This window comes from Giraffa tippelskirchi, chromosome 3, assembly GCF_054371585.1.
Source record: "Giraffa tippelskirchi isolate mGirTip1 chromosome 3, T2T-mGirTip1v1.2.pri, whole genome shotgun sequence".
Taxonomy (NCBI): Eukaryota; Metazoa; Chordata; class Mammalia; order Artiodactyla; family Giraffidae; genus Giraffa; species Giraffa tippelskirchi.
Window position 1 is genome coordinate 5,475,405 of NC_137277.1, and position 17,665 is coordinate 5,493,069.

Consider the following 17,665-nt stretch of genomic DNA (forward strand, 5'->3'; position numbering starts at 1 on the left):
TGTCACATAGCTGGCTGTTGCTGGAGGAAAGTCACACTTTCAGTTCACAGGCATGGCCTCAAGTGGCTGATCACCGTGCTACACTGGTCTGGTCCACCCACTGCAATATCCCACCTTGTGGCTCCACGCATCTCCTCCCCATCCCTGCTCCTAGCTGCGGGCCCTTCACGGAGCACCAGAAGCCATCATGGGAGACTCCACACGCTCCCTTTGCCACCTGGACCACCTCCCACCCTGTGTCCCTACCTTCTGCCTCCCTCCTGCGGCTAGGGCCAAACTGCCGGCTCCCTGCTGAGGTGACCTCACCTTCCTGCCCTAAATCCCAGCCCCTGTCACCTCCTCTGGGGCATCACCCACCACAGCTTCCTCTCGTCTCCAAATCACGAAATTCTTCCTCTTTCCAGAACCGTTTCTATCAGCACACACACGAGTTATTCCTCCCATCTTAAAACCGCCTCCACTGACTGTCTTTTTCCAGCCTTTACCCTATTTCGTCACTTTTCTCTAAAGCGAAACTCCTCAAAAGGGATGTCAGTACTGGCTGCCTCTCCTCATTCTCTCTCGAACCCACTCCAAGCAGGCATCCCCTGCCCAAACTCTTATCAGAGTCACCCATGAACTTGGCTTGTTTAATGTTATCATGCAGGGCTCTGGAAACTCCTATAAAGGGCCAGGTGGATTGAACCCGGGTCTCCCGAGTTGTAGGCAGATGCTTTACATCTTAGCCACCAGGGAAGTCAAGGAATATTTTAGGCTTTGCTGGCCACACGGTCTCTGTTGCAGTTATTCAACTCTGCCTTGTGACTTGAAAGGAACCAAAGGTGATCTGTAAACAAATGGGCATGGCTGTGTGCCAATAAAACTTTATTTATAAAAACAAGTTGGGGGCCAGATCAGGCCCATGGGCTGTGGTCTGCCCATCCCTGAATAACTGCCTCCTAGGTTTCTTCTTGCTTGAGCGCTCAGGAGAGCTGGCGTATCTGCTTCCTCCCTCCTTCTGAAAGCACAGTCTTCATGTGGGTTTTGAGAATTCGATCACTTGTTTTGGTCCTGGGGCTCAGTTTTCAGACGTCTGGTGTTTTCCATCTAACCATGTCTCATCTCCAGGCTTTTGGTACCATCTGTATGCCGAAGGCTTTCACCATTGACACCTCCAGCCGGGAACTTCTCCCTTGGACTCCGCACCTGTGTGTCCAGTTCCCTTCAGCGTTTCCCCGTGGACATCCAAAAAAACGTCTCGAACCTCCTCCTCCGGACCTCCCCCTTTCACTGCCTCCTTTTCTCCTGCTCTGTACCTGGAAGCTCCACTATCCAACTGCTAGGAAATCCTTGTTGCTTCTCCTCCCCTCACATTCCACGTTTAGTTCATCAGCCAATTCTGATGGCTCTACCCTTCAAATGGAACCGAGAGCAAACGCTTCTCACAGCTACTGCTTGGTCTAAACCCCCATCACCTGATGATGCTGCCACCTCTTCGTGGTTTTGCATTTACCCCGATGCAGACTCCTCTCAACGCAGCAGCCAGCACAAGCTTTAAAAACCCAAGTCACCCAGGTCCCTCTTCTGTCCTCAAGGCCCCCATGGCCATCATCTCATTCGGCCAAAGCTCTTGAGGGCTCCCGGTGATGCACTCAACCGTGCTGAGACACATGGGTCTCTCTGCTGGGCTTTGTACACGCCAAGCACCCACTGACCCCAGGGCCTTTGCTTGTCAGTCCCCTTGTTCTGGAATACTCTTCTCTCAGATCCACGCGATTCACACCCAGTTTGGCTTCATCTTTGCTCATGTGGCAGCTTCTCATTAAGTCTTCTCCCGAAGACCCTGTTTAAAGTCCCAAACTTGCCCCTTAACCCGCTTCAATTACCACCAGCTGGGGCTGCTCTTTGCTTCGTGCGTCACTAGCCTTCCTCCTCTACAGTTTAAGCTCATGCTCTCTCTGATTTAATCTCATATCGGGAATGCAGCTGGGCACAAAATAACTACTCAATAAACACGCATCCCTGAAAAGGCCGGCTGTACCGACCTGCGTGCCCCCACACACGTCACAGCTCACCCTGGAGTGATGACCCCTGGCTGGTGGTGTGAACACATGGTTGGCTTAAGGTCGACGAGCATGGATGTTAATGCAGGTCTCATTGTTGCTGTTTAGTCACTAAGTCGTGTCTCTTTGTGACCCCGTGGACTGCAGCCCACCAGGTTCCTCTGTCCTTGGGATTCTCCAGGCATGCATACTGCAGTGGGTTGCCATTGCCTTCTCCAGGGGATCCCAACCCAGGAATCCAACCCATGTCTCTTGCATTGGCAGGCAGATTCTTTACCACCAGGGAAGTCCTAATGCAGGTCTGGGAGGCGGCAATTCTAGTTCCCTCATCAGCGTCCATGCTTGGTCGTGACGTTCCCCTGAGCACATGGACGTCGGCTGTGTGATGCATGGTGCCTGGGCACCCACACATTTCCGGGGACCGTGCATTAACTGGAGGCGTTCACACCTCCCCAGACTGGTGTCTGCCAAGCTAGAGCAGGCCCTGTCGGGCTCCTTTGTCGTCCCTGGGGAGGCATATGCTAGGGGCGCAATATTTAGTTCTCCCAGCTGGCGCTGCTCAGGAGCGTCATCCATCTTCAGAGCATCCTTGGCGAGACGTCTCTCCCTTCTCGCTCCCGCCTTCTTCACCCCACACAGAGCCAGACTCCTATATACGGGGTCTCCGCAAGCCGTGTGACCCGGCAAGGCCTTTGCAGAAACTCAGTTTCTGCCTGTGCGACCAGGGCTGAACCGGGGAAACCAGGAAGCTCCTGGTGGCTCCCACCCTCACCACCTTGCCACTACACTGTACTGCCCTCTGGAAACAACAAACAATCACCAGGAATCAGAGCGGCGCTGGACGCTGGCATGGGAGCCAGGCTTCAGACATGGCCACAGGCTGAGTGTCCAGCCGAGTAGCACATTGTTATTGTCATCACTATCGCCACCTCCTCCAGTGATTGGTGGTTCAGACGGTAAAGAGTCTGCCTGCAATGAGGGAGACCTGGGTTGGGAAAATCCCCTGGAGGAGGGCATGGCAACCTACTCCAGTATTCTTGCCTGGAGAATCCAGATGGACAGAGGGGACTGGCGGGCTATAGTCCATGGGGTCGCAAAGAGTTGGACACGACTGACGACTAAGCACATTCCAGGGGTCGTGTGCCCAGCGCTTCCTCCCCACCCCCTACAGGGCGAGGACCAGCAGACCTGGAGTTTGACTCTCTGCTGCCAGCTTTTTTGGTGACCTCGTTGAACCACTAACTTGGGACTTAGTTTCCTCATCTGTGCAATGGGTACAATCATTATACTCTACCAGCTTTAGCAGGCTTTCAGGAGTCTTAAGTGAAAACTGAAAGTGTTAGTTGCTTAGTCATGTCCAACTCTTTGTGACTCTGTGGACTCTACACTGCCAGGCTCCTCTGTCCATGGGATTCTCCAGGCACGAATATTGGAGTGGGTTGCCATTTCCTTCTCCAGGGGATCTTCCCAACCCAGGGATTGAACCCGAGTCTCCTGCATTGCAGGCAGATTCTTTACCATCTGAGTGACCAGGGAAGTTCTAAAGGGCTTAGCAAATACTGGAGACGAATAGAATCCTGTCATAACACACATCATTGTCTAAAATCTAGAAATAACTTTAAACAGAGATTTCCAAGACCTTGTCGGTGGTCCTTTACTAACTGGCTGTTCAGTTAGCATCAATACTGTAACTAGAGTTGGCCAAATAACCACTTCAAAGGGTCTCACATTGGCTTCGGGAGCTGGTGGGCTGGGCAGGCATTGTACAGGCTGGGGGGATGGTACAAGCTGGGGTGTGGCCTGAGTTTCTAGCATCTGAGTGCCACCTGCCCCAGGGACGCTAGGGGACGTAGCGTTTTGCTCCAGCTGCGTGTATTTCAGTGGGTTGGATGCAAACAGCCAAGGGAGTAGGTGTAGACCCGGGACCTCTCCCCCTCGCCACACCTGGGTCCTTCCCAAGCCCCACTGGGCTCTGTGTCCCCTGGACCCCCTTCTCTGCCCGAGCACCCCTACCTTGTAGCCCTGGATGTCCCCATTCTGGCTCTCCAGCGGGGGCGGCTCCCACGTCACGTCCAGCTGTGTGGCCGTGGCGCCATGGACAGCCACGTTGCGGGGCGCTGCCGTGGGCACTGAGGGCGAGAGGGGTCCTGAGTGTGAAGGGGTCCCTCAGGGAGGAGGTGCGGGCTGGGCTGGGCCCCGAGATCCCAGAGCCCCTCCTGCTGGGCTTCTCAGGGCCGGGGGAGGGCTGGGGTGGGAGGGGGCTGGAAGCGCAGCCGTGCTCACCTGCCTCCCCAACAAAGACCTCGTGTGGGGGGCTGGAGGGCCCCTCGCCCACGGCGTTGTACACGCTCATGCGGATCTCGTAGCGCCGGTGCTTGTTCAGGTCTGGGGGCGACAGTTGGGGGTGGGGGAGAGACATAGAGTTCACGTCACAGAGGGCAGAGGCTGCGGGGGGCTGAGATGACGCTCCCCTGCGAGCCTGGACCCTGGAGTGCAGGCCCAGGAAAGGACAGTGAAGAGCTGGGGGGGGCGGCTGGCCCATGGCAGGGGATGCCCTGGCTCATCCCTGGGACCCCGCACAGGCTGCGACCATCCCGGACGCGTTTAGGACCGAAAGGGGCACTACTAACATTCATGCTGGGACAACAGGTGCGCATCCAAACTCTCCTGGACACGCCGGGTCACAGGTCACTTCTTCCCTGCCTGTCCTGGGCACCCTGATCTCAGGGGTGCCAGGTTCCCAGCTCCTCCCCATCCCCCCCTGCCCCACCCCTCCAGCCAGTCTCCATTAACCAACTCTCAACATGGGGGCGGGGCTCAGCCTTAAAGAGAGGGGCTTATTGGATGTGAATCTGGGGCTAAGAAACCCTCTGTTCCTGCTCACTTTGGGGTGCTCGGGGGGAGACACTTAGAAGCTGGGAGAGGGGGCGGTTGCAGGAAAATGGGCCAGACACCTGGGGTGTGTCACTGTGCCTGCTGGGGTGGGCTCCTCTCTGTTCCCCCCACCAGGTGGGCGTTCTAACCACCCTGACAGCCCCGGGTCTGCACCCACGAGGGAGGAAGGAGATGAATAACTCAGTCTAACGTGGGCCCCTAACGGGAGGCCCCCTGGCTCAAGGCTCCGGGTCTTGGGGAGAGCCAAGCACCCTCCCAGATGTTAGGGAAAGAGCAAGGGCGAGGGCCGGGGCACCGGCCAGGGAGGGACCTGTCCTGGCCCCTGGGGGAAGAAGGGCTCTGCTCACTTCAGGGTGGAACTCGTTGGGCAAGACAGCTGAGCTGACAAGTGCCTTTGATGGATGAGATGGGCAGCAGTAGCATGGACCTCCACCCATCCAACTAGTGGGACCACTGGGTCCTACCGTGGACCCCCTGTCACCATCCCCAGCTCCCCAGAGCGTAAGACCAAAGCCGTTTTCCTTTCTCTTCTGTCCTGATGGATGAGGGCTGGGGCAGACCCTCCCGGGAGACCCCCCTGCTTTTCTGGGCATTTCAGGAAAGTCACATGTGTGCAGGAAGGCACCTTTCCTCAAGCAGCCTGAGGTGGGCGCACCCCTGGGCTGTGGGCAGGCGTCCTCGGAGGCCCCTCTCCCCTCCCCGTGGAAGGCCTGGCCCATCGGGGAGCCGCTGTGCAGGGGGACTTACTGTCCAGCTCGTACTGCGTGAGGCTGGGCCGGCTCAGGTTCCGCATGGAGTAGAAGGCTACGGGGTGGGGGCGGGGGGGTGGTCGGGGTGGAGGGGGCCGGAGGGAGACAGCAGACAGAGGAGGTTAGTACACACACCCCCCGCGCCACAGAGACCCCGATGAGGGGGCGGGGTGGGAAGACACACGGCCGAGGAAGGGGCTTCCAGATTCCTGAGTTAGGGGCCGGGGCGGGAGGGGGGCGGGGTGGGGGCAGACAGCTCCCAGGACGGTGCTGCCCCACGCTGGCACACACCCGCCAGAGGTCACAGGGCACCGGGAGGCCCTGGGAGCCCGGCATCCCCAGATGGAGACGGTTCTGAGGGACCCTCTGGGCCCTTGTCTAAAGTCTGAGTTCCTGCCATGATAGAGCGATGTCGTTAATTTCCTCATATGAACCAGAAGCCATTTTACTACTAGGAAATATGACTGTATTATACACAGGCTATAAAATCACAACCCCCAGCACATGTCTGCCAAAAGATAAAAAAAAAAGAAGAATGCAAGCTGTTGGATCAGCTACTTCTGAGTTTTTTCTATTAATTTTCCTTGGCTGCACGTTCAATCATCTTGTTGTCTGCTAATACCCACTGGAAGACAAGGCGCAGAGGGTTTAAGAGAAGGATGGGAGGAAGCATCAAGATGGATCAAGAGGATGTTAAGCTGCTCCTCTGCTCCTGCCCGTCACTGGTCTGGTCCCACCGCCCATCTGGGGACCGATTCCTCCGACCCCCTTCCGCGTCCCCAGCATGAATCAGTGGGGGGTGGACTACAGCATGCCATCTCCCAGACTGGCTCTCCATCCCAAGCCTGTTGCCTCGGGGCCAACCTCACGCTCTCACCTACGTTGCCGTATTTGCCTCTGCCGGGGCCCCTGCCCCATCACCAGCTGTCATCCTCAAGTCCCCGAAGTAACCATCCTAACCGAAAGCACGACACGTCCTTCCCTGGCTTGAACGACTCTCTGGGGTTTCTGCTCTGCTTCTCATATTTTCCTTCCAGTTGCAGAGGCAGGCTGGGTTCTGAGGACCCCAGGGCAGAACAGTAACCTCCCGGAGGAAGCAGAAAGGGCCAGACTGCTGCCCTTGGGATACAACCCGGCTTGGCTTTGGGTCCTTCCCACCTCAGGCCCTTTGCACATGCCAGGACCCTCCCACCCCCGCTTCAAGACCTGGAATCATCCATCAGGGTCATCGCCATGGCCATCCCCTCGGACATCTTTTCTGACACCAGCTTTAGGCTCGCTTGGAATATGCCCATCACAACAGGCATGCCAGCGGTCTTAGACACCCCTACCAGGGTTTTCTTCTCCAGCACCTGGCTCCTCCTCCAGCCTGCAAGCTCTGGGAGCGCAGGGACCCTGTCCGTCTTGTTCCCTGGTGTCCCCCCAGTGTCCAGGGGCATGTGAAGTGCTAAGGAAACACGCGGTTGGTGACTACATGGGACGGGATGGGAGGCGCACACAGCGGAGGGCGCAGGGTCTCAGGTTAACCAGGTTGCAGGAAGCTGGGAGGTTCAGGCTCCGCCCACCCCGACTCCCTCCGCGGTCACTCACAGGTGAGCTCCGCCCACTTGGCCCCTGGGTTGTTGATGCCGCGCAGCGTGAAGCCCCTCAGTCCATCGTAGAGCAGCTCCCGGTACCGGATCCGGAAGCCCAGGAGGATTCCGTTGATCTTGTCCTCCGATGGCGGCTGCAGGGCAAGGGGTAGGAGGATGGAGCCGGCCGGGCTGGACCACGGCTGCACATCCCCTTCCGCTCGGTCCCTCCTTCCTTCCCTCCCTCTCCACCCCGCCTCCTGCAGTCACAGAGCAGGGACTGCGTCTAGACCAGGAAAAGGAATCAAAGTGGCACTGAGCATCTCTAATTTTCCAAGCATTTCCAGTGAGGTTATTCCACCCCTGTAGCATTTTCTGTGAGGCAGGGCACGGCAGGAATCACTACGCCATTCCCAATGAACAGAGCAGAAAAGTGAGGTTCAGAGATGGAAAGGAACTTGCCCAAGGTCACACAGCATCGTGGGGGCCCTGAGCACGACTCTGGATGCAGAGCAAGTCTTAAAGTGTCATTCCTTGTCTAGAAACTTCCTCACATGATCACCCACCCTGGCCAAGATCTCTTGGAGTTTCCCAGGAACTAGGGAACTAGGGAGAGCCCTCGCCCTGCTGTTCAGCGACCCAGGGCGAATGTGTCTTTATCGTTTTCTCCTTTGCTTTCTGCTCCCGTCCTCAGATGAGCTGGAGAACAGGCTTCTGGAGAAGGTGGAAACTACCTTTTATGACACTTCTTCTAAAAAACCTGCTGCAACAGTTCAGCCTTTTATGAGCTCCTTAATTGCGTCCCTGGCTGCATCTGGCACCTCCCTGCCGCTCCGTCCTCCGCCTTGCTCCTGGTTGCTCCAGGTCATTTTCTCTTTGGGGACCGTCCTCCTCAGGTGGGGTCTGGGGCTGGGGGAGGGTTGGGGGGGGTCCCTCCTGTTTCCTCCTCAAAGGCTTCCCCTTCAGAGGGACTGCAGGTGGGCAAAGGTTGGCACCTGCCCCTCTAATCCTGAGAAAAGGAGACACTAGTTCCTGGTTTTGGGGCCTCTGGGGAGGTGACCTGCTGAACCCCATGGCTGGACTTCAGGGGGCTGGGGAGGGTCTCGAAGGTATCCAGGGGCAGCCGGTTCTCTGAGAAGTGTCCTGGGTCTTCCTCGGGCCATGTGAGAGGCAGTGCCCACATGAGCAGTGGCTGGGGGTGGGCAGGGATGGAAGGGGGATTCTTTGTACCTGGACAATGGGTTCCTGCTCACAGGACAGAGCCCGGCCCGGGCACAGGTGAGGCACGCACACCTGTGTTTGGTCTCTGTTGGGAACCCCTTCATTCAGGGAGCAGGGCTGGGTTCTCGGAGACCCTGGATGCCCCAAGCCTGTCTCTGTCCAAGGATTCTGCTGACCTCAGGGCACCAAACTTAGTGCCAGCTAGTAGCTGTGTGACCTGGGACTTTGTCATCACCTCCCCGAGTCTGGGTCCTCATCCATACAAGGGTACGTGGTGGGATCTTATTACCTGGGAGAGGAGTGAAGGATGTGTCTGTGTACACGTGAGCGTGCGTGTCTATGCATGTGGGTACCGTGCTCCAGTCCTGCCAGGGCTGGTGAATTGCTGGTCCAAGCGCAGAGTGTGACCGAGTCCGCGCGGGACACGGGCCCCTCCCCGCCTGCCAGCCGTACCTGCCATCGGATCAGCACCGAGGTGGTGGTGTGGGGTGTCACCGACACGATCGTGGGCGGTTCGTCGGGGGCTGGAGGGAGAGGGGGACAGGTGAGCTCTGCGGGGCGGGACGGGGGCCCCTGGGAAGCCATGGGAACCAGGTTCTGCTGACACTGGTCCCGCTTCAGGCACAATTCACCCCCACGGCCCGCCCCAACTCCTGCACAAGAAGAGCCAATGTGGACGGGGTGAGGGGCCAGGACCCTGACCCCAGCCCAGACCCGGGGGCCTGGAGCCTCTCCTCTCTGGCCCCAGAGCCTCCCCACACCGACACGGCTTCCTGGGGTCGGCTGTGAGCTTGGAGGACAGAGAAGATGAGGACAGAGGACGTGAGGACTCCAGGCTGGCTGTGGGTGCTGAGCCCTGGAGAAGGCCCCTCAGACCCAAACCTCCTTGGGACTCTGCCCAGGGAGCCAGACCAAGGATCCAGACAGGCCTAGGGTCCCTCCATCTTTGGAGGCCCCACCCCACAAAGGGAATGCCCAGCGCCCAGCAGCTGCCCAGGGGACCGAGAGAGCCCCAAGCAGAGGGCACTGACCGGCCTGCAGGGTGGTCAGGGGCTCTGACTCCTCGCTGAACTCGCTGTCTCCAATGTCATTGGTCGCCTTCACGCGGAACTTGTAGGACGTGAAGGGCTTGAGCCTGTAGAGGAATTGGAATAAATGAACCGGGGAGGTGTCCTTCTAGGTCCCCTATCTCTGCTGTCCGTCTCCCCAGGGCAGCCCCGTAGGGTGCAGATCCACTGCACAGACAGGAACATGGAGGCTCAGAAGGACGGTCTGCCATGAAGGCGACAACCTGAGGCTTAGGCCAGGCCCTGGGGCCCCCTAGACCTGGCCGGCTCGGGGCATGGCCTCACCCTCGGTCCCAGCTAGATGCCAGAGGTCCCCAAGTAGAAACATCCATATATTTGCTACTTTGGAGGGGCCTGCAGGCAGAGTAACCCCACTGGGAGCTGACCCCGCCCCCAAGAACTGCCAGCCCGCTCTTGCACTTAGTAAATTCGGGAGGGGCTGAGGGTCTCAAGAGTTAACCAGCACTTCATCTCTCTAAGGCTCATTTCCTCTCCAGGCAAACGCCTTCCTTTTTGATTTATTGGGGGTGCGGTGGGGTGGGGGGTGGGGAGGAGAAGAGTATTGCTCAAAACTTGCGGTCACGTCAACTGGAATATTAAAAATACATCCCAGTAGGAATTAAATTGAAGGCAGGATTTCGGAGCAGAGCTTCACTCCCCTATTAAAGATGCAGAGAGAGACACCGGCTGGCTGGTGGGATCCAGCTAATGAAGAGTGGCCAGCCTCTCGAAGGGGGTGCTTCTAGGCTCCAGAAATAGACAATTAAGAGGCAGCCCTAACAAGACTCCAGAGAGGGTGGGGAGGGAGGTTCAGACACAGCTGGAGGGGATGTGCGTGGACGGGGAGGGGTCTGGGGGATGGGGGCTGTGGAAGCCGTGTGGGGGTGGGCTCCAGGCCCCCAGGAGCCCCTCTGAGGGTGGTGCTGCCCCAGCCGGGCGGGGCAGGGTGGAGGTGCTGGCGGCCAGACCGCGGGGCCTCACCGGTCCACGACGAAGGCGGAGGCGTTGTGGCTCACGGAGGCCGAGTGCAGCGCCCACCGACCGCTGGGCAGCTCGCGGGTCTGGACTGTGTAGTAGCGCACGGGGGACAGCCCGTCGCTGCCCGGCTCCCAGGACAGCAGCACGCTGCGTGCCTTCACGTCCTCCTGCTGTACCACTGGCTTGCTGGGGGGCTGCGGGCGGTCTGGGGGGGCGCGGAGCAGGGGGCGCGTGGGTGAGCACGCGGCGGGGATGAGAGATGTGCTTTCTCGGCCGCCTCCCCGCCCCATCCCACTTCCACGCCCAGAGGACCTGACAGTCAGCACTGGGGCTCCTGGTCCAGCGGTGGCCCCTGGGCTAGGAGAGGCCCGGGTGTCTAGGAATTCACCCCTCCTGCCCCCCAGGGCTGACAGTGAGAGGTGTGGACACCGGCTCCGTTGCCCCTGGGACCTAGGCTGGCCCTGACGGAGTGGGGCTGAGCCCACGTTCCCTCCACGGGACTTGGCGTGTCCAATGCCCATGCTTGGTCCCCTCTCGCTTCCCCATGCCCTGAGGCGGGAGTTCTCCTCGGCCCTTCGGCTTTGGGTGGATGGGTCTCTATTGAAGGGGCCTGTCCTGCACCTTGCGGGATGTGTGCCCGCACCCACTAGATGCCAGGACGCCTTCCTCTCCAGGTGTGACAACCCAAAGGCCTCCAGACTTTGCCCAGTGGCCCCCGGGGTGCCCAGTCACCCTGGTTGAGAGCCACTGTTCTGGGTTTTTTCTGGGAGCACTGTCCAATAAACCAGGTTCACAGGCGTCCGGGGCTCAGGCCTGCTTCTGGGGAGCCTGATCCGGGGTGAGAAGCTGGCTCAGGGCTGCAGGGCGAAGGCAGCCAGGACTCTGGGCTGCGGCCCCGTTTTGCACCCAACTGGACCCCTCTGTCGAGGGGGCGGGGAGCAAGGAGGGAAGCTGGCCTCACCAACCCGCCCTTCGGAAAACCAGTACCGGCTCAGAGCAGGGTCCTGGGAAGGGCACCGCCCCACTCAGCTCCAGAAGTCTACTGGAGCCCGTGCTGGCCTTGGGACACAGATGGGAGCCCACTTTCCATTCGGGACCAGGACAAGAGACTCACAGCTTGTCACTGGCCCACCCCTGGTCAGGCACCAGGAAAGGGGGTGAGCGCCCGCCCCCTCCCTGGCCCCAGAGGATGGTCACCTCTCTTCTCTGTGGTCACCACCAAGGCCTCGGCGGCCTCTCCCCAGCCCTTGCGGGTCTGGGCCGTGATGCGGAACAGGTAGACAGACTCTGGCTTGAGGCTGGTGGCTGTGAACTGGCGGGCGCTGGGCGCGAGCACTTCCACGGCGGCAGCGTTGGCTGAGGTGGCATTGAGCCGGTGTGTGATCTGGTAAGCTGCGGGGAGGGAAGGGGGCGGGTGGTGTTGGGAGGCGGGGCAGGCTGCCCCTGGGGCCCGAGCCCGTGGCTGCCGCGGCGTCTGCCCTTGGACCACCCTGGCCGTGGTCCGTCTTGAAGCCCTGTGGGTCGCTCTCACATCCTCAGCTGCCACCTGGGGAATGTGACTCTGGGGGCCTTGGACCGGTGCTCCATGCAGGGTATGCGACCGCCCCCCCCCCCCGAGCCCAGCCGCCCCAGGGGAGGACACTGAGGCTCAGAGAGGCCAGACCACCTGTCAGGAAGTGACCGAGCTGGAAGTCCAGCCAGCCCAGGTCTTTCTGAGTCCAAGTCATGCACCCTCCCCACCTCCACTCTGTCTCCAGAGGCGTGACTTCCACTGGGAGGTGCCAGGATTGAGAGCCCTGAACCGGACACAGGTGGTCCAATCCCCACGTTACAGGTGAGGGGCTGAGGCCGTGGAGGGAGGCAGACCGGCTCAAGTTCACCCAGCTGCTGATCTCAACCCTGTGTCTCCTCCTGCGTGTGTGTGTGTGTGTGTGCGTGCGTGCGTGCGTGCGTGCGTGTGTGTGTGTGTTAGGGGAGGAGCCTTGGATATGAAATGATGCTTCTCATCTACAGCATCCCCGATGGGGACCGTGGGCCCTGTTTCCCACCTGAGCCCGTCAGGGCACCCTGACCTGGCCACACTTAGAAACCGTGGCCGAGGTTCACCAGATGGCCCGTTGGCTGGGGCCCTAGGGCTCATGGGGCACAGAGCTAATCAATGGTCCTTAAGAGACCTGAACCTGACCGTGCCCTCCAGCTGATAATCTTACAGATGGAATTTCTGTCTTTTTTAAGTTGATGTCTAGTTGATTCAGTGTTGTGTTGATTTCTGCTATACAGCAAAGTGACTCGGTTATACGTGTACATGCACATTCTTTTATAGTATTCTCTTCGACTATGGTTTATCCCAACTGAACACAGCTCCCTGTGCTATACAGTAGGACCTCACTGTCCGTCCATTCTAGGGTTCGCATCTGCTGACCCCACCCCCCCATCCCTCCCCCTGCCCCTGGGCCACCACAAACTGTCCTCTACCAGACTGAGATTTCTAGTGGGAGAAGTTAGAGCCTTTCTTGAGGATATGTGAACACTGCCTGGGCTCAGTCTCCCTCCTGCCAACGCTGAATCTGCCTCCTTTGTATCTTACACCGCCTGCTTCCTGCAGCCAGGGCCCGGGAAGGGGAAGGCCTTACCAAGAATGATGCCGTTGGGGGCAGCAGGGGGCTGCCAGACCAGCCGCACTGACGTTGTCCGCACCTCCGGGAACAGGATGCCCATGGGGGGTCCCGGGACTGGGGGGGGACAAGGGAGCAGCAGGTGACTGTGCGGCCGCCGCTCAGCCCCCAGACCCACCCGGCTCCCCCAGAGCAGCACGGGGCAGGTGGGGGACAGGCCGCTCAGTGAGCTGCGGGGGAGTGTGTGTCTGCACCTGGCACCGCGGCCTCACACGGGGCACTGACATGCGAGGTTTACGTATTATTCGGCAGGAACTAGAAGGCACACAGGCTCCAGCCTGGGGGCAAACTAAAGTGCCCATCCCGAGCCCACACCACACCTCTTTTCAGACCTCTGTCGGGAATCCTCAGATCTGGGGCGCCCTGTCCAAACAGCCCCAAGCATGCTTCCTGGGCATGTTCCCTGGATCCACCCTCCGGAGGGTGCAGACTTGCCCTTCTGGACCCAGGAATGGCCAACGGGCGGCTGTGGGGCACGCATGTGGATAGAGACTGACTGGTAGGGGCCAGAGGAGAAGAGGGTGAGGAGGGCAGAGAACCAGGGTCATGGGGGCACAGGTTTTCCTGCGCCGCTTCCGTCCCACCGGCAATGCCAAGGAAGCTGAGATTTCTAAATTTGAACTTGGCCTTCCAGGTCATTAGGCGGGTATATTTGTCAAGGCGGGAGGATAGAACATATTTAATTTAACAGATCATTAGCTTGATTTATCGCTTTCGAGCACAGAGACATATGGTGTTTGGGCTTCCTTTGGCCCTCTTGTCCCGACCCCACCGATGTTTGTGCTGAGCAGCGTGTGAGGATGCGCGTGTGCAGGAAGCGAGGGGAAAGGACCTGTCAGGGCGGCCTCTGATGGGGCGTTTTGCTGCAGAGACGGATGCCTGGAGCTTGGCTGGCGCCATTCATTGGCAAACAGGACCCGTAGGCTTGTGCAAAGGAAAAACCAGGCCTTTCCTTTGCACAGACCTGCACTCGGCCTGAGCCTGCCCCAGGCGGACAAGAAATCCAAAGGGGCTCAGACTCTCTTTTCTTGCCCCAGAGAGGCTGGATCGGATGTCAGAAGGCCCCTGCACTGTCATTTCTTCCTTAGGGATGAGGTCTGTAGTTAGCCTTCCCTGCAGTGGGGTAGAGACCGGCTTTCCCAGGGGAAGCCTGAGGCCACGGTTCCCTCTGGGGGAGAGGGAGACCCCAGGAGGGGCAGGGCTGGGCGGGGGGCGGGGGTAGGGGGGGAAGCGCAGCTCCCAGCCTTGCCCAGACCTCTGGGGGTGTGACCTCACCGTCATCCAGGGTCCGCTCCAGGATGGGAGGGTGGCTGGGGCCCCCGTCCCCGATGCGCGTGAAGGCCAGCACCTGGATCTCGTAGAGCACATACTTGCCCAGGCCTGTGAGCTGGGCGCTGCGGGAAGAGTTCCCTTCCACCAGCCAGAACCGGGGCGGGGCGTCCGAGTCCTTCTCCTTGTACAGCACCTGTCAGAGCCCAGCGTGGGGGTCAGGGACGTGGGCCGGGTTCTGGCCTTGCCAGAACGTCTCCTATCTCCTCCCCAGGAGCTGGGGGCGGGGGGTGAGGATGAGTGGGTGGGCCCGGGGCTCCTTGGAGGGGCTTGGTCCCTGGTTACACAAGCTAGTGCTCGGGGAGGGAGGGGGACACGGAGATGCACTAAGCTGCGGAGCTGGAGGTTGCTCGGAGAGCATCCGGCTGGGAAAACGGGCCCAGAGAGGCGGCCTGACATGCTCTAGGTCACAGAGCCAGGAGCGGCAGAGCCGGGAGGTCAAGCTATGTCTCATGACTTCCAGGCTGGGGCTGTAGGTGCAGGCTTGGGAGGAATTCTAGAAGATGATGGAAACTGAATCTGGGCCCTGGGGGCTGGGAGTGAGGCTGGGGCACCCAGTGTGGCCTCCTGGGGGAGGCGGAGCTGCCCCCCAGGACCTCCAGCCCTCATGGGAAGCTTCCCCACCTCCAAGGGAGGACTCCCTGGTTGCCATGGTGACCCGTGGATGCTGGCAGGCAGAACCCCCATGCCCACTCTAGAAGGCAGAGTCCTGGGCGCCAGGGGCTCGCCAGGACAGGGTGCCTGGACAGGGAAGCAGGTGAGGGGCTCCCCCCTCACCTTGTAGCCCAGCACCAGCCCATTGCAGGGGCTCCCCCCTCACCTTGTAGCCCAGCACCAGCCCGTTGCAGGGGCTCCCCCCTCACCTTGTAGCCCAGCACCAGCCCATTGCGGTCAGCCTCGGGGACCTCGTTCCAGCGCACCAGCATGCTGCTGGAGGTGGTGGCCAGCGCAGACACGTTGGTGGGGCCGGAGGATGGCACTGGGGGGGGGGAGGGGGGGAGGAGCTCAGGACCCAGCGTGGACCCCGCAGTGGAGGGGTGGAGGGGGTCTGGGGAAGGAACCGGGGCGCGGTCCCCAAACAGCAAATTATCCCACGACAGTGATGCTCTTGGCTCCGGAGTATCACGCCTGCTGCTTCTGGCGTGAGGGGAGCCCCCTGTGACCCCCGCTCAGAATCCCGACAGGATGACTCTTCACTTCCTGCCAGTGCAGCCGTGGGGGGGTGTGGGCGGGGGGAGCCCGGTGGGAAGGGAGCCGTCATTTAAAGGGCGTCAGGAAGAAGCCACAGGCTACCCACCACGTGCGGACGGATGAGGGCTGCCTGCCGGCTGGGAGCACAGATTCTGTGAGTGTCCCCTTGCCAGGCCCCTGTGAGCTTGTATTTCTGGAATGTTCTGAGAGCTAACCCAACCTGCACCCCCTTCCCCTCCCGCACCTCCAATCGTGGGGTCTCGCAGGCATCACTGGGGTCAGGGTTAAAGGGCACAGAGCCAGGAATCTCCTCCTGGAAACCTGTCCCCCTAACTTAGGAAGCAGTGCAGGGAGGGATCAGGTACTAGGAGACACATGCAAACACACACACACACACACACACGATGCTCTGCTCTGCCCGATGCTGAGCACAAGTAGGAGAATGAGCCCAGGACATTTCTGCACAGTAGCTCCAGCCTTAGTGTCCTTGGGAGGCCCTCAGGGCAGAGGGACAAAGGCGGGGTGTCACCGGGCCACAGGGAGGTGACCTGGGGAGGGGCGGGCGCCAGGGGGCAGTACCTGACTCCCGGGTCCGGCCCAGCACCGCCTGGCTCCAGGGCCCGCTCCCGATGGCGTTGAAGGCCTGCACCTGTACGCGGTACTCCGTCCACTCCTCCAGGTCCTCCAGGGTGAACTCGCGCTCCACGCGGTCGTGGACCACGTGGCTCAGCGTCTTGCCATGGCCGTCTGCCCGGCTGTACTTGATCTTGTAGCCCACCGACTCGGGGTTCCCGTTGTATGCCCTCTCTGGGAGAGGCTGCAGGGGGGAGGAGTGGGCAGACTGCTGTGAGGCCCGCCCCACGCTGTGTAGACCTGCCAGGCTCGTGCTGCCTCTTCCAGGGAGCCTTCGGGATTACCCTGCCCACCGCCCAGCCTGTCGGCACCCGTGTGAGGCACGCTCATCGCTGAGCATGGCTTGGTTGTGTGACTCTGTGTTTCTGATGGCCCCACCTTCTCCCTGACTCTCCCCCTGGGCTCAGAGGAGAGGCAGAATCCACTTTACCGTGCATACGACAAGGGGGCTGGCCCAGAGGGCAGAGGCGTAAAGGCTGTCTAACACACGGCACCTTTGGCTGTTATCTCAGCCACTAAACTCCCTCCCTCAGCTTGCCAACAGATACTTATTTAACTGCCTACAACATGCCCGATCTTAGCCCGTGTCTGCCCTTGGAGAACAAGCGTGGGGAGACAGCATCTCCAGCACAGATAGGGCACAAGCTGCTGTCAGGAAGTCCTTCCACTCAGCACACCTCTGTCTCTCCTGCTGCCTTTTCAGCCTCCCTCTTCTCCTTGGAGTCTCAGTGAAGAGAAAAAATAAGACAGCTTCCTCTCCTGGGCCTATGACTAGGCTGGTGAGGCTGAGGCCACTGCCTCAAGGCCATCTGGATGAACCTGGGCGGTGCGGGGTGGGCGTGTCGGGGGCAGCCTGTGATCCGGGCAGGTGCTAGAAGACTCTTGCTCTGATGGTGGCAGGGCTGGAGCTGGGGTGCCCTCAGCCCTCACTGGCCCCCTCTCTGCTTCCCCAAAGAGCCCCTGATCCACAGGCCCGCACGTTCTGACCCGCTTTCTCCAGGTCCTCAGGCTCTGCCTTGCCCCCTCCATACTCCGGCCCTCCCTCCCCAGCCCCCACTCCTACAGACACTTAGTGAAACAGACCAGAGACCATTAAGGCAGCGATCGATGTGCCTGAGAGCTCAAACCCGGCCCGGAGCGCAGGCTCCCTTGATTGCTAAGGAAAGGTAACGGGCCGCATCATTACAGGGGGCCCTGACATCCCCGGGGCCCCGCACAGCTCAGCCACTGCCTTCTGTGCCCCTCCGGGCCCCACCCCAGGTATTGGGCGTCTCAGCCTTTTAGTACTTGGAAACCTTAAAGTGAGGGGCAGGG

The 17,665-nt window shown here is 60.0% G+C and overlaps 1 protein-coding gene across 1 annotated transcript in view; it reads right to left on the minus strand.

The window, feature by feature from the left end:
• The window catches only part of SDK2 (sidekick cell adhesion molecule 2), a 268,402-nt gene that overhangs the window by 30,778 nt on the left and 219,959 nt on the right, over positions 1-17,665 (minus strand). Inside the window, exons 25-36 of the mRNA XM_081581340.1 lie at positions 16,298-16,535; positions 15,391-15,506; positions 14,474-14,663; positions 13,157-13,255; positions 11,721-11,915; positions 10,527-10,728; positions 9,510-9,613; positions 8,932-9,002; positions 7,277-7,412; positions 5,685-5,741; positions 4,326-4,427; positions 4,056-4,171 (exon numbers count right to left, since the gene is read on the minus strand). Coding sequence (XP_081437466.1) covers positions 4,056-4,171; positions 4,326-4,427; positions 5,685-5,741; positions 7,277-7,412; positions 8,932-9,002; positions 9,510-9,613; positions 10,527-10,728; positions 11,721-11,915; positions 13,157-13,255; positions 14,474-14,663; positions 15,391-15,506; positions 16,298-16,535 — 1,626 coding nt within the window. The remainder of the gene's footprint in view (positions 1-4,055; positions 4,172-4,325; positions 4,428-5,684; positions 5,742-7,276; positions 7,413-8,931; positions 9,003-9,509; positions 9,614-10,526; positions 10,729-11,720; positions 11,916-13,156; positions 13,256-14,473; positions 14,664-15,390; positions 15,507-16,297; positions 16,536-17,665) is intronic.